This window comes from Physeter macrocephalus, chromosome 7 (genome assembly GCF_002837175.3).
Source record: "Physeter macrocephalus isolate SW-GA chromosome 7, ASM283717v5, whole genome shotgun sequence".
In the NCBI taxonomy this organism is placed as follows: Eukaryota; Metazoa; Chordata; class Mammalia; order Artiodactyla; family Physeteridae; genus Physeter; species Physeter macrocephalus.
The window spans coordinates 117785779-117800116 of NC_041220.1; the positions used below are offsets into that span (position 1 = coordinate 117785779).

General features: G+C 38.9%; 1 protein-coding gene and 1 pseudogene across 30 annotated transcripts in view; both read left to right on the top strand.

The window, feature by feature from the left end:
* Positions 1 to 6364, top strand: part of LOC102983271 (RNA-binding protein 42-like) — a 12721-nt pseudogene extending 6357 nt beyond the window's left edge.
* ANK2 (ankyrin 2) overlaps positions 1 to 14338 on the top strand; it is a 689964-nt gene that overhangs the window by 496707 nt on the left and 178919 nt on the right. For all 30 annotated transcript variants that reach the window (XM_055086193.1, XM_055086182.1, XM_055086196.1 and 27 more), the window contains exons 3-4: positions 11000 to 11098; positions 13305 to 13403. In XM_055086193.1, coding sequence (XP_054942168.1) covers positions 11000 to 11098; positions 13305 to 13403 — 198 coding nt within the window. The remainder of the gene's footprint in view (positions 1 to 10999; positions 11099 to 13304; positions 13404 to 14338) is intronic.

Genomic DNA, 14338 nt, shown 5'->3' on the forward strand with positions numbered 1-14338 from the left:
AAAACAAATCCACCAATGATAACAAGCTCTAAAAACTATACTAAAAACAAAAAACCAAACAAACCAAAAAACGGACAATCAGAACCCTAGGACAAATGGCAAAAGCAAAGCTATACAGACAAAATCACCCAAAGAAGCATGCACAAACACACTCAGAAAGAGAGAAAAAGGAAAAAAAAATGTATTTATATATATATATATATAATTTAAAAAGGAAGAGAGCAACCAAATCAATAAACAAATCTACCAATCATAACAAGCTCTAAATACTAAACTAAGATAAACATAAAATGAGAAACAAACTAGATGCAGAAAGCAAACACAAAGTCTACAGATGCTCCCAAAGTCCACCGCCTCAATTTTGGGATGATTCGTCGTCTATTCAGGTATTCCACAGATACAAGGTACATCAAGTTGAGTGTGGAGATTTAATCCGCTGCTCCTGAGGCTGCTGGGAGAGATTTCCCTTTCTCTTCTTTGTTCACACAGCTCCCGGGGTTCAGCTTTGGATTTGGACCCGCCTCTGCGTGTAGGTCGCCTGAGGGCGTCTGTTCTTCGCTCAGACAGGACGGGGTTAAAGGAGCAGCTGATTCGGGGGCTCTGGCTCACTCAGGCCCAGGGGAGGGAGGGGTACGGATGCAGGGCGAGCCTGCGGCGGCAGAGGCCAGCGTGACGTTGCTCCAGCCTGAGGCGCTCCGTGTGTTCTCCCGGGGAAGTTGTCCCTGGATCACAGGACCCCGGGAGGGGAGGTGTGGAGAGTGACCTGTGCTCGCACACAGGCTTCTTGGTGGTGGCAGCAGCAACCTTAGCGTTTCATGCCCGTCTCTGGGGTCCTCGGTGGTAGCTGTGGCTCGCACCCGTCTCTGGAGCTCGTTTAGGCTGTGCTCTGAATCCCCTCTCCTCACACACCCTGAAACAATGGTCTCTTGCCTCTTCGGCAGCTCCAGCCCTTTTCCCGGACTCCCTCCCGGCCCGCTGTGGCGCACTAACCCCTTCAGGCTGTGTTCACGCCGCCAACCCCAGTCCTCTCCCTGGGATCCTACCTCCGAAGCCCGAGGCTCAGCTCCCAGCCCCCGCCCGCCCCGGCGGGTGAGCAGACAAGCCTCTCGGGCTGGTGAGTGCCGGTCGGCACCGATCCTCCGTGCGGAAATCTCTCCACTTGGCCCTCCCTACCCGTGTGGCTGCGCTCTCCTCCGTGGCTCCGAAGCTTCTCCCCCCCTCCGCCACCCGCAGCCTCTGCCCACGAAGGGGCTTCCTACTGTGTGGAAACCTTTCCTCCTTCACAGCTCCCTCCCAGAGGTGCAGGTCCCGTCCCTATTGTTTAGTGTCTATTTTTTCTTTTTTCTTTTGCCCTACCCAGGTACGTGGGGGAGTTTCTTGCCTTTTGGGAGGTCTGAGGTCTTCTGCCAGCGTTCAGTGGGTGTTCTGTAGGAGTTGTTCCACATGTAGATGTATTTCTGATATATTTATGGGGAGGAAAGTGATCTCCACATCTTACTCCTTCAGCATCTTGAAGGCACCCTTCTATATTCTCTTTTAAATAACTATCTGTAGAAGGCAGAGTGGAAACTTCCCCTTCTACTAGTGAAGAAACTAAATTATATTGCTAGTAATGGAGAGACAGAATAGGAACTCTAACATGTGTGTTCTCCACTATTCCACACTCTCTCTTGGAACTCCAGATGTGGATGTGGTTTAACCATGATTCTGCTCGTATTTTCAAAAGGAAGAATTCTTGTTTGTCCCAATGTTATTCATCTTATTTGCATCACAGCACTCATCTAAAATGAAAATTACTGGTTTCATAAAATTCAAATAAGCATGTCATAAAAACCATTCGTCTCTTAGAATGCTCTTTGTGAGCATCAGCTTTTTTACTTATTTGGTCTGAAACAACATCTTGTTTCCCCAAGATGCCCTCATGTCTTGGGTCTTGCCTAAACTTCCTTAGTTTTTTTTTTTTTTTTTTTTTTGTAATCTAGAGAAGCACGTGTGCACATGCACACACACAGAGGTGCACACCACAGGCACACGCACATGCAGACGTGTACACATGTATGTGTATGTAAATTTTCACCAAAAAAACCCCTCAAAAACAAAATCAACACTTGCCATCCACAATGCACTCTGTTTTTCTTTGCTCTACTTCATGTTTTGAAATACACTGATTGGCAATCCCTTAAACAGATTTTATGACGTACTTGTGCATGATGACCTACAGTTTGAAACACTGGTGTGGAGCTTAATTACTTTAGCTTTTTTGAAAGCATGAGTTTGGAAATCAGATCTAAGTTTGAATTTTTGCTCTTCCTCTTCTTGGTGGTAAGGATCTTTGAGGCAAATCACTTGGCTTCTGAGAATTTTAGTATCTTCATCTATAAAATATAATAATGTGATATGTAAAATATAAAATGTAATAATGATATCCATGTCATTAAGCTTCTCTTTCATTCATTACATACTTATTTCTCAGCTCTCATAATCTTTCATCCTTCTTGGTCCTAGTTAGATTTTGAAGAATTTTCATAACTCTTTCTTCTCCCAGGCTAACTCACCATCATATTTAATGTCATTCTCCGTATTCGCGGGATTGTATGATTGAAACATTTGATGGGCTTAGACAGGGGAAAAGACCAATGGCCAAAAAGGGAGCTACCAGCCAGGAGCGCTAGAGGGGTTTCCACTATGGTTGAAATGGAGATCCAGAAATAGACTATATAAAGTCGTATCTTTGAAGCACTCTTATTCTAAGCCTTTTCCCTATGAAATGACCAATGAGCCACCAAATTTCAAGCCTCATTGTAAATATTTTTAAACTGATGAAGACTTAGCAAATCCTCATTAAATATTCATCATTTGGGAATTAAAAAGAAAGCCTCTAGGATTTGAGAATAACTCACTTATAAAACAAGTTTCCTCTTGGGTCATCCATAGTTTGATTTATATATTAAATCAGAAATCTTTGGACATCAAAGACACAGTAAGATCAGTTCAACTGACAAAAGATGACACGTGCTTTGCTTTTCCCCATCTTCATGAAAACTAAATACATTCTTAATTCCATCATAGTGAGTACTCTTAGTTTAGAGCAGCCACCATGAAAGAGGTGGGAAAGGTGCAGATAGATTATGGATGAGTATACTGAGTGGGAAATGGATTGGGAATATGTAAACAGGTCGTTTTCATTTTGAGTTTGATTTTTTTCCTCCCATTATAAAGATGATTCCTTTCACCAGTGTCATTTATGGTAATGGCAGAGTGAAACTATAAACAGCATTTCATAATTATTTGTATCTCTGTATGTGGGCATGTAGTTCCTCTTGAAAAGAGCTCCTCATTTAGGGCATCTCTGACACAGGAGCCCCATTATGAGTGGGGGTGGAGTGGAGGTTAGGGAACAAATTTCACTTTCTCTTCTCTATTAATATTTAATATTTTAAATTTCCTTTAATATTTTCAATAACTCATATTTGCAATTGTCTCCTTTCAAATATTTAAATTTTAGTGTTATTAAGGAAGTTATATATTAAGTTAGTTGTACTTTTCTGACAGACTGGAGGACCCTTAATTCAACATGTAAGATTTGCAAAGTAGAATAGCCAAAGATTTGAAAAAAATCATGGATGAGTATATGCTAGCACAGAGGTGATTTTCAATTGTTTAATAATAGATATTTGGGGGGCTCTCTGGGGACAGAAACTATGTCACTGGTCCTCCCTTAGAACCTAGCACCTAGAGCTGAGTACTTGGTGGGTAACTAGCAAATGCTTGTTGATTAACTGATAAGTTTATATTAATTACAGATTTGTCCTAAGATCCAAAACAGTTTAATGGATTTTGTTGCAAGCATTTAAGTTTCATGTATGTTTAGCTGTATCTTCTTGAATCTGTTCCTCAACTTTTAAAAATGGACTAATCTATACATTTTCCGTATGTGCCAGAAATGTAACCAATGCTCAAATGGTTCTATAAAATTTTTATTGGTTCTACCTGGGGTTTCATCCACTAGTTTTTTTTTTTTTTTTTTTTGTGGTATGCGGGCCTCTCACTGTCATGGCCTCTCCCGTTGCGGAGCACAGGCTCCAGACGCGCAGGCTCAGCGGCCATGGCTCACGGGCCTAGCCGCTCCGCGGCATATGGGATCCTCCCGGACCCGGGCACGAACCCGTGTCCCCTGCATCGGCAGGCGGATTCTCAACCACTGCGCCACCAGGGAAGCCCCATCCACTAGTTTTATATGATCACAGAAAAGCAGTCAACGGGCAAAATATCTCATAGAATCATCAAGAGAAATGGAGAATAGAGCATATTGCAAAATGTGATTATAAACAAAATGTTATAATATTGCTTTATAAAAATTTAATAGAAGTGCTAAACAAAAAAGATAACTCTGTCCTTTAAGGTTGATTAATGTGCACATGGTTGTTTCAAAGTAGCCTTAAGATCTTATTTTTAAACTACATGGTATATTTAGTCATTTTAATGATATTATATAGAAATAGAATTATTCCAAAAATTGTAGATCAAAGTGGTATCTTGCCTGGGACTCGCAGATCTATAAGCCCAATCAGTATTTTGCTCACAATCAGCCAGCTCAATGAATATTTCTTGATTGTTTCAAACAGCTCAAGTTCATATTCTTTTATCCACGTTAACTTACCTAAAGCCAATATCAAAGACTTATCGGTAGTAGCCTGCTTTGGTTGGTCCCCATTCAGGATGCTGCCACAGTAGTGATAGCAGGTGGCGGGCCAGCCCTGCCATTCCCAGGTGCAGGAGGACCTGTGGTCCTGGGCCCTGGTGCCAGCACCCGGGCAAGGGCAGCAAGGAAAGCTTGGAAGAGATGGAGGCAGAGACGGCCCTGTTTGAGCAGGAAGTTCGGGGGCTCCGGTAACCAGAATCCCAACTGCTATGCCTGCTGTACCCCAGGGCCCACAGTCCCCGTGGTAGAAGCGATGCAGTTCCCAGCAGCTCCTGTGCCTGCCCCATGATAGCGACCAGCATACCAGCAGGTCCAACAGACTCTCCAGGCCTGGGCAGCCACTGTGGCCACAGTGGTTCCTCCCATGGTGGGTGACCCTCCCTTTGTGGTGTACCCCCTTTCCAGGTGCATTTGGCCCCCATGATTGGATTCAACTGGACAGTCCAAAGGCTGCAGAAGCCCTGTTCCTGCCATGAACAGCTGTGGCACCCACCACAGAGGGCTCCTCTCCTGTATCCAGCACTAGTCCCCCACATGCTACAGAGAGCACATTCTGCTCTTTACTCTGCAGCAGGCAGTCCTCACCCCATGGCCCTGCTGCCCCCTCACCAGGCCCTCGTGGGCCCCCTTTTCTGCCTGGACCCCCCCCCGGACCACCTCTAATGCTGTCACCAATGGCTCGGGGTCCTGAAGCCCTTCCCTGGGTTCCATGGCTGCTCTGAGGCCTCTCCTAGAAGAGCCAGCAGCATACTGAGAGCTGGGCGTCAGCCTGGGGTTGATTCTGGAAGAGAAGGAAGAGACAGTGGTGGTGGCAGCACCTGGGCTGGAGGAGGCTAGGGTGCTGGTGACTGTGAGGGCAGGAAGCACCCCAGCTGGTCCTGGTCTTTGGGCCCTGGCCACCTACCACTGGCCCTGACCATGGATTTGCCTGAGCCCCTGCCCCTCCTGCTGGAAGTAGTGTGCCAGGTTTACTGCCTCCAGAGCACATTCCTTAGCTCCTGGCCCCTGCCCCCTCGCCCTGGCCTTGTGACCCTCTAGATCCCAGAGTCCCTGCGTGAGGACAAGAAGACAGGAAAGCCAGAGAAATTGATGCAGCATTCGCACCAGCAGCTGGGAGCATCTGGGAGGACCCCAGCCTGCTGGAGTGGTATGCAGATGGTTTCCGAATCTTCTGTGGGAATCTGGGCAATGAAATGGAGATGCCATCTTGGAACTCACCTTTAGCCCCTTCCCCTTCCCATGCTTCTTTAAGGCTAAGGGGATCTGTGACAAGCGCACTGGCAAGATCATGGGCTATAGCTTCTTCAGTTTTAAGGACCCCAGCAACTATGTGCGCTCCGTGCGTTGAGATGAATGCGAAGTACGTAGGCTCGCGCCCCACCAAGCTGCGCAATAGCACGTGGAAGGCCCGGAACCTGGGCCTTGAGTGCAAGAAGCAGCAGAAGAAATTGGGACTGAGATAGGGTCTGTGGCTGAGCACCCGCTCCCTCTTGCCTGGGCGCTGGCTGCTACCCACAGTTCTTTTTGGAAAACCCATAACTATCCACTCACCCATCCTCCCCAAAACCAGTTTCAATAAATTTACACGTTCATCCCTGCCCCGACCCCCTGAAAAAGGCTAAAGCAGTGATGGGCACATAACTGGTGCTCATGAATGTTTATTTCTTTACCGTCGTCATCATTGTTTTTCATTGTCATCATTATAAATATTATTTGTAGATAAGACCATTAGACCACAGAGAGGTTAAGTGATTTGCCCAAATTCACACTTCTGTTTAGTAGTGGAACAAGGAGAAGATTGCATTTTTTATCATTCCCATCACCATGTTATTCCTGCAGTTGACCACACTGTCTCAAAAAGAAAAAAAAAAAAAAAAAGTAGTAGTGGAAGAAGAAGGATTAAAAGATAAAAAGTAAGGGAAGAAAGAAAAAGGACTAAAATCCCCACATTCAGTCAATCACATACAAATGAGAAATATTTAAACTTTTAAAACCTTAAAAAGAAATATTTCCAATATTCTTTAACTCGGTGATAAGGTTGTTCTTCCAGTGCTCATCTAAATTCTTCTTACTGTGAATTTATTTATTTTCCTCCAGCTTTGCTTCAACAGAATTATAATACCAATGATTTTATTCTCAAACATACTGAGGATATTAACTCACTACTTAGCCTACTATTTTTCAGATTTAATTAATTCTTGAATTTTTCTCTTAAAATTTTGTTTTTTGAATCATTTAAAATTTTCTAAGTTTTTTCCAAAGTGTTGGTCAGTATTTTGAGTCACTGAGTAGCTAATTAGAATCAGCAACTCTGTCTATCAAAGTATAATTGCTGTCTATAAATCCTATCAGGTAGGGAATACATCAAACTAAGTGAGAATAGCACTTGGCGTAGTGCTGTTTTGAGATACAAAATCACTGACAATTTTTTTTGCCATGAAGTATTGGTGGCACAACATATATTCAATATATACACACTCGTATACTGTAATTCTGATATTATTAAAAATGAAACTAAACAAGACAAAAGCAAAACCAAGTAAAAAGACGAGAGGAATAAGGACGTGTGTTACTTAATTCCAATGGATACTGAATTTATTCTGTGTTTTCTGTAAACTAGTGAAAAAAGACAAACACATTGAATTATGCAATTTTCGTAAATTAAAGATTAGTGAGAATAAGCATAGTGACTTTTCCTATTACTAAAATTTTTCCTGTTATTGAACTCAACAATAGTTCATCAAGATAACCCATCTAAAATAGACACAAGGACATAAATATTGCTCAAATGGACATTGCTTCTATCTGCCTTATGTAAAAATCAAATTCGTAGTAACATTTTATGATTTCGTGAAGCCATTTCTGTAGAGAATAGAGATAACATGCCCCGGGTATGTTGCTTTTTGGTGATCTCACTGAATGTCTACTCTGATATTAATCTAGGAGAATGAATAGTTAATGTTTCTGTTAAATATGAGTTTGCCTCAGAACACTTTTTGGCCAGAGCTCAGTAAGCTCATCATGAGTGTTCTAATAAATGCAGAAAGTGACAATATCTTCTGTTTTGATATAAAAAAGGACCTATGTGCCTCAAATACCATATGTGTGGGAGGCATTACTGGGAAAATACTAAGACCTGCCCTGTATTTGAACCCAAATACAAAAAGTCTGACCAGTTTTGCATGTCTACCTCCTTCCCACCCCACATCCAACAAAGTGAAAAATATCTAACAACAAAACATCCTTTGGAATGTGGGCCAGTATTGGTAATTGACTGTGGAAAGCTAAAGAGTGTTAGCGTAGCTCCTATGGGAAATTTGGTTTTTAGAAGCATGACCTGAGGGACTCACCCAAATGGGTTAACTACAAAATACATTCTCAAAGAGTTAGCTGAGCTGTATTATTAAATAGGTTTATTTATCACTTTCCATTTTAAACATGATTAATTTATATGTTAGCTCATATTCACAAGATCAAACATTTTGGTGTTAAGTCCAGTTGCTGCTGAGTTGCTTTTTCTGATAACAATTACCCAACATATTCAATTGCTAATTAAATATATTTTGAGTTAGAGATTCTAAAACCAAAACATTAAAGAAAGTTGCTTGTCTTCTGTTTCCTACAGCTGAAGGACATGAATTCAACGATATGATAGCGGTCCCAATTTGACTGTATTTTAAAAGAAGGCAGCTTAAGAATTTACAACATTTATAATTAGAATTTCACCTATGATCATCTGTGTCTTTATAATCACTCTAGTTTCGGTAGTATTAGTGTTACAGAAATCTTGAAGACACATGTATATCCTGAATGCGATTTACACATTATAGATGGTTTCGTTTCTGAACTATTCCCTCATATAAAAAATTTTAATCATATTCTTAATGACTTTTTAAATAAATTGCAACTCTATTGCAGTGATTTGTAGTAGGATCTTTGTGTCCCCCCAAAAAGGTACTTTGGCCTCATAAAATTCTTTTAATTTAGATCCCAGCCTTGTAATTAATTGAGAAGAAAGCTGGCCAATTATTGAGAAAATGTTCTATCCTGTTCTGCAGATTTAAATGTTTTCTGTTTGTGTTTTTGTGTGTGTGAAAATGAGGTTGACTACATTTTGAATTCAAGAAAAGAAAAGTCTGGAGTAAACTAAGAGAAATAGTTTGGCATTGGAGTCCTCCTTAGAATAATGTCTCCTGAAATTGTTTAAGTTAAATATATATTTGAACTTCATACGTTTTTAGATTGTGTCAACTATATTCTATTTGAGATGGTGTCTTGTTACCTTTGTTAACTTTTTAAAAAGTTTTTGTCAATATTTATTGAAACATGAACATAGTAAGTTTAGTGTTCTAACAGTGTGGTCTACGGCAAGTTAAAGCTTTCAGCTGAGCTGATGCTGTAGTGACAGGAGTAATATCTCCCAGAGGGGAGACTGAGAAGAGTATCGCAAATTCTCTAACCTTCAGAAAGTTGGTCACTCATGTAATCAAATAAAAATTTACACCTTTAAAAAGTCTTAATTCTCAAACCTTTCTATTTTAAATTTCATAGAAAGTTACATTCAGAATGCACTGTTGAGGTCGTTTTCAAGCCAGTCTAGGGTAGGAATTGAGGAAAAGGAAAGGCAACTTCTTACAAGAAACATCTTAAAAAAAAAGAAACATCTTAAAATGCAAAATTATTTAAATATTAGTTTGCTAGGCTATTTCAACAATTCCCAAGGATTGGAACATTTGATTCTTACAGACTGAAAGAATGGATCCACTCTCCAAAACATTTAAGCAATGGCTCATGATACAGAGTAAAAGATTTCTTCCTGTAAACAACTTAGGAAAATCAATAAATGTCATGCTGAAGAATATATAAAGTAAAAAGAGATCGGGAAAGTTAAAGGCTCTTAACTATCATCAGGCTTAGTTAGCTCCTTAAAAATTCCTACCCAATGGACATACTGCTTTCCCTTCCTTATTTGTTAGAATGAGTTTACTGTTCGTGAAATAGATTACCTCTGTTTAAATCAAATACTTCCTGTTGCCAAGGAGACTGGGCGTTGAGTAATTAACTCAGAAAACAACTTTAAAATATAATGCTTTCCTTGGTCTGGTAAAGGGAGTGAAAATTAATTTTCTTTGCGGAATCATTTGTGTACAGTCAACACCATTAACAGCATTTGCATACTAGTAGAATCCAGGGGTCATAAAACTTCATATTTTTCAGGTTTTTAGTATATTGTCAATTCATTTGTTAAATTTTCTAGGAATATACATAATCATAAATTTCAAATTTTAATTTAATAAATGATAATAATAAATTTAATTCTTATCATTTTGTGCCAGTAAATATATGGAAACTATGACATGAATGTATTAATAGTACTGAATACAACTTTGTCAGCTACTCAAAGCTGAATGTTGGTGACAAACCAGGACCATGTTTTACAAAGAAGAAAAACAAATATTACTTTATTTTTGAGTCACATATAAAAGCCTGAATACTTTTCAGAAGAAAATCATTAAGTATAAGATATACAGTGACCACAAATAGGAAATTTGCCATGAAGCAATTTGTACTTGTATTTGGTTCTTCCTATATATATGACAAGATCTGCTTTCAAACTTTGTCAGTATAATATATGTAGATACCATATTTAGTGAAATTTTCAAAGAATTTTTTCAGTGCTATGGTGACTAATGAATTTTTCAGGAATTTAGATAGATGGGAACAGATATGACAGTACTATCATAGATTATAAGATAAATTTTTGAAAAAAACCCTCAAGACAAATTAGTGACATAGTGCTAAATGTTTTTTTAAGTACAATGTTGTCCTTACAAAGTTGTGTTACCTTAGAATTTGTCCTATGACACTGTAATTACTTTTTATGAAGAGGACATTTCTCTCCCATTTGTTAAAAAAGTAAGATTTATTTAAAGCTCTTTATGTTCTAGAAACTATACAGAATTTTATTTCTGGCTGGCACAACAAATGATACAGAGTTGCTCTTTTTCTTTCCTCATTGGGAAAGTATTTAGATATTTCTTAGTCTAAAAAGAAAGTTTGTTGAAATGAAGTTGCAGATCCACATTTCTAATGAATATTTACCTCTTTGCCTCTCTGAATCAAAATCACTGGAAATTAGTCCCTCTGAAATTAATAGCTTCAAGCTAATGCAAAAAGAAAGAGAAAATGAGGGGATCAGAGTCTGTCCATCTTCTGGGCTATACACTTGCATAAGATCAGCCACTGTCTGCCTCATCATTACTCCACTTCTGAGGCCTTGTTTGTTTCTCTTCTCAGAATGGACTCAACGCTCTCCATCTGGCTGCCAAGGAAGGCCATGTGGGGCTGGTTCACGAGCTACTGGGAAGAGGGTCCGCTGTGGATTCTGCCACTAAGGTAATGTTTATGCTAGTAGGATTTATTTCCGTGGAAAAGAGGAAATAATTTAAAGCTTCTCTTCCCGGGTTATACATTTCAGAGGTTTGCTGGAACACCAAAGATTCTTAACAATGCAGAACTGAAATTGAAACTCTGTCCATTAAACTTTGCAGAGTTTGAATGGTTTCGTTTAGGGACTTATCAGAGACTGAAGAATTCTGTATCTCTAGTTTCTAGTATTCTATCTTTTTTCCTTTGATTCACAGAGAGACTAGACTAATATAATCCTCTGTAGACAAAAGCACCTATTTTCCCAAGGTTAATTCATTTTTTAAAATAGTTGATGTAGTAAACTTCTCAATGGAAATGAACAAATAATTTTCATGCTTTCATTAAATTGTTATATCTTTTAATGTATTCATTTAACTTGGTAAGAGAATATACAGATCCTTTATACTCTAATGGAAAAGGGATTTTGGGATCATGGATTGAATTATTAGGGTAAAATTAGATTTTGTCACTGTAGCGTGTGTTTGTAAAGAAATTTGACTCATTTTTAAAGGAATGTACAAGGTGCTTGGTATACTACAACCTGTTACTTCCTTGTTGATACTTCTTTTGGTTAAATATATTTGAACCTTGTCTTTGGGGGATCATTTCAGAAACAACAGGTGTTTTAAAAAAATATCAGTGGTGACAAACCTTTATCTTTAGAAGGTGAAATTTTAATTTGGAAAAAAAACAGTAGCCAATCAGAATCACGCCATTTGACCAGGGCTGCAGTGTGACAGTTTGGTCGTGGGAGATGCAGAGAGAGGTGGCAGGCACTCAAACCCCCGGCCGGGTCATTAGTCTAATCAAGGATAGACAGAAAGAGCCCTGGAGTAAATTAGGGATATGGCCAGTTAACCTGGGTTTCCAACATCTCATACATAATTGCCAAAATGTAGACTGACCCTGCTCACAGTATAGTGTACAGCAGTTCTAGTGGAAATTTTAAAACGAAAACAAACAAAGAACTCTTTGGCAGTTCCAAAGATGTTAAAATATAAGTTTGCTTTGCAAGAAATTGCTTAATTTAAAGAGAGAATAAACATTTTTATTAACATTTCTCTTGACAACATGAGATAAATGTTAAACAAACATTTAAGAATGTCAGTTTGAATGTATATCAAATTATTTGCTTCCCCTGAGTTGCTCATATTAATATATTCATTAAACCAATCACTCTTTCTTGCTTAACTGTTTATTATCGTTTGTTTCCTTTCCTTTAAACTCTGTTGATGTTTTAAAATATAGGTTCATTTTTAATCGCAGATTACAATTGTAGAATTTTAGCTCCAGAAAAATATCTCATTAAGTCTCCTCATTTAAAGAGAAGGCAACTAAGTCTTCAAAATAGTACGAGTGGATAAAGGCCCACAGTGAGTAGGTGGCAAAAAGAGAACTAGTGTCCAAAATTTATGGCTTTGAATGTATAGATTTGCTTGGTTTTTATTCTTCTTTTTGTTATTTGTTTTAATCCGATGATAGGCATCTTTCAGTCTCTTAGCCTATATTTTCTTTTCATGATAGGTTTAAATTATTTTTCATTTTTGTTTGGTACTGTTGATGATAAATTTTGACGTAGCAAATGGTAGAAATTATTGGTAACGTTGTATAGTTGATGTGAAATTTATTATTTTATTCCCAAAATATTTTGAACAACCGTGTGCTCCAGTGACTCGAAATACAACTGTGAATTGTCAGTTTCTCTACCACTGAAAATTCCTAGGTTTCTCTGCAAGGTGAAATAAATTCAATGGTTCAGATAAACTTTTTTTTTTTAGTTTATATTATCTTGGGGTAGGACTCTTTTGTTGTAATAACGTGAATGGTAATATTGTCTCTCTCACACACACACACACACACACACACACACACACGCACACACACAGACACGCACGTACACACATCCCAGATTATTTGATTCATTAAGAGCTCAGTCTTTTCATGTTCTTAACACTAAACTGGAATTGTGCGGGATAGAAAAAGGAGGACACTGTATGGGATGGCCAATGTTTTGATGGTAAAAATTATCTTTTCCCAAGGTGGTCTGCAATCTTGATAGAATGACAAGTTTTAACCACTTCAAATCATCAGCAAAATTGAAAATACCTGTACATTTTGATTTCTACAAAATTTGGAAGCCTCCAACATTTTCCATTTTGTTTCTCCAAAACAGAAAGGAAATACTGCTCTTCACATTGCATCTTTGGCTGGACAAGCAGAAGTTGTCAAAGTTCTCGTTAAGGAAGGAGCCAATATTAATGCACAGTCTCAGGTATTACATTCAGATTTCTCTGATGTAAATGAATTTAACTTAGAACAGCCTTGTGAAATTGATTTAATGGGTTTAGCCAGCTGTTGGGTAGATAGATTTACTCTAAACACTCTGTGATTTATTTCAGGCAAGTTATTTTATTAACTCATGCCATGACATTTCTTATTTTTGTGATGTATCATCATCTCCCTCTTTTTTTCTAGCTTCTTTTTTATTTTTAATTTATTTTATTTAAGTATAGTTGGTTGACAATGTGTTAATTTCCACTGTACAGCAAAGTGATTCAGTTATATATATATATACATTCTTTTTCATATTCTTTTCCATTATGGTTTATCACAGGAAAACCATATAGAAAACCATTGAATATGGTTCCCTGTGCTACACAGTAGGACCATGTTGTTTATCCATATAGAGATATAATGATTTGCATCTGCTCATCCTAAACTCCCATTCCCTCCCCCACCACACCTCCCCCTTGGCAGCCACAAGTCTGTTCTCTATGCCTGTGAGTCTGTTTCTGTTTCATCGATAAGTTCATCTGTGTCATATTTTAGATCCCACATATAAGGGATATCATATGGTATCATTTGATATCATTTGTCTTCCTCGTTCTGACTTACTTCACTTAGCACATCATCTCCTCTTAATATAACTGAAAATTTGACAAGTTCACAGTCTATCATTGTCTTTAAGTGCAAAAAATATATATATATATAGTGTTTTTTTCTAGAATGACAGTGACGTCTATGAAAGATGAATTATTCATGCAAGTTATGTTGCTCTATAAAAGTATTTTCTCTTCTTAAATTTAAAAAATTCTCGGGCTTCCCTGGTGGCGCAGTGGTTGAGAGTCCGCCTGCCGACGCAGGGGACGCGGGTTCGTGCCCCGGTCCGGGAAGATCCCACATGCCGCGGTGCGGCTGGGTCCGTGG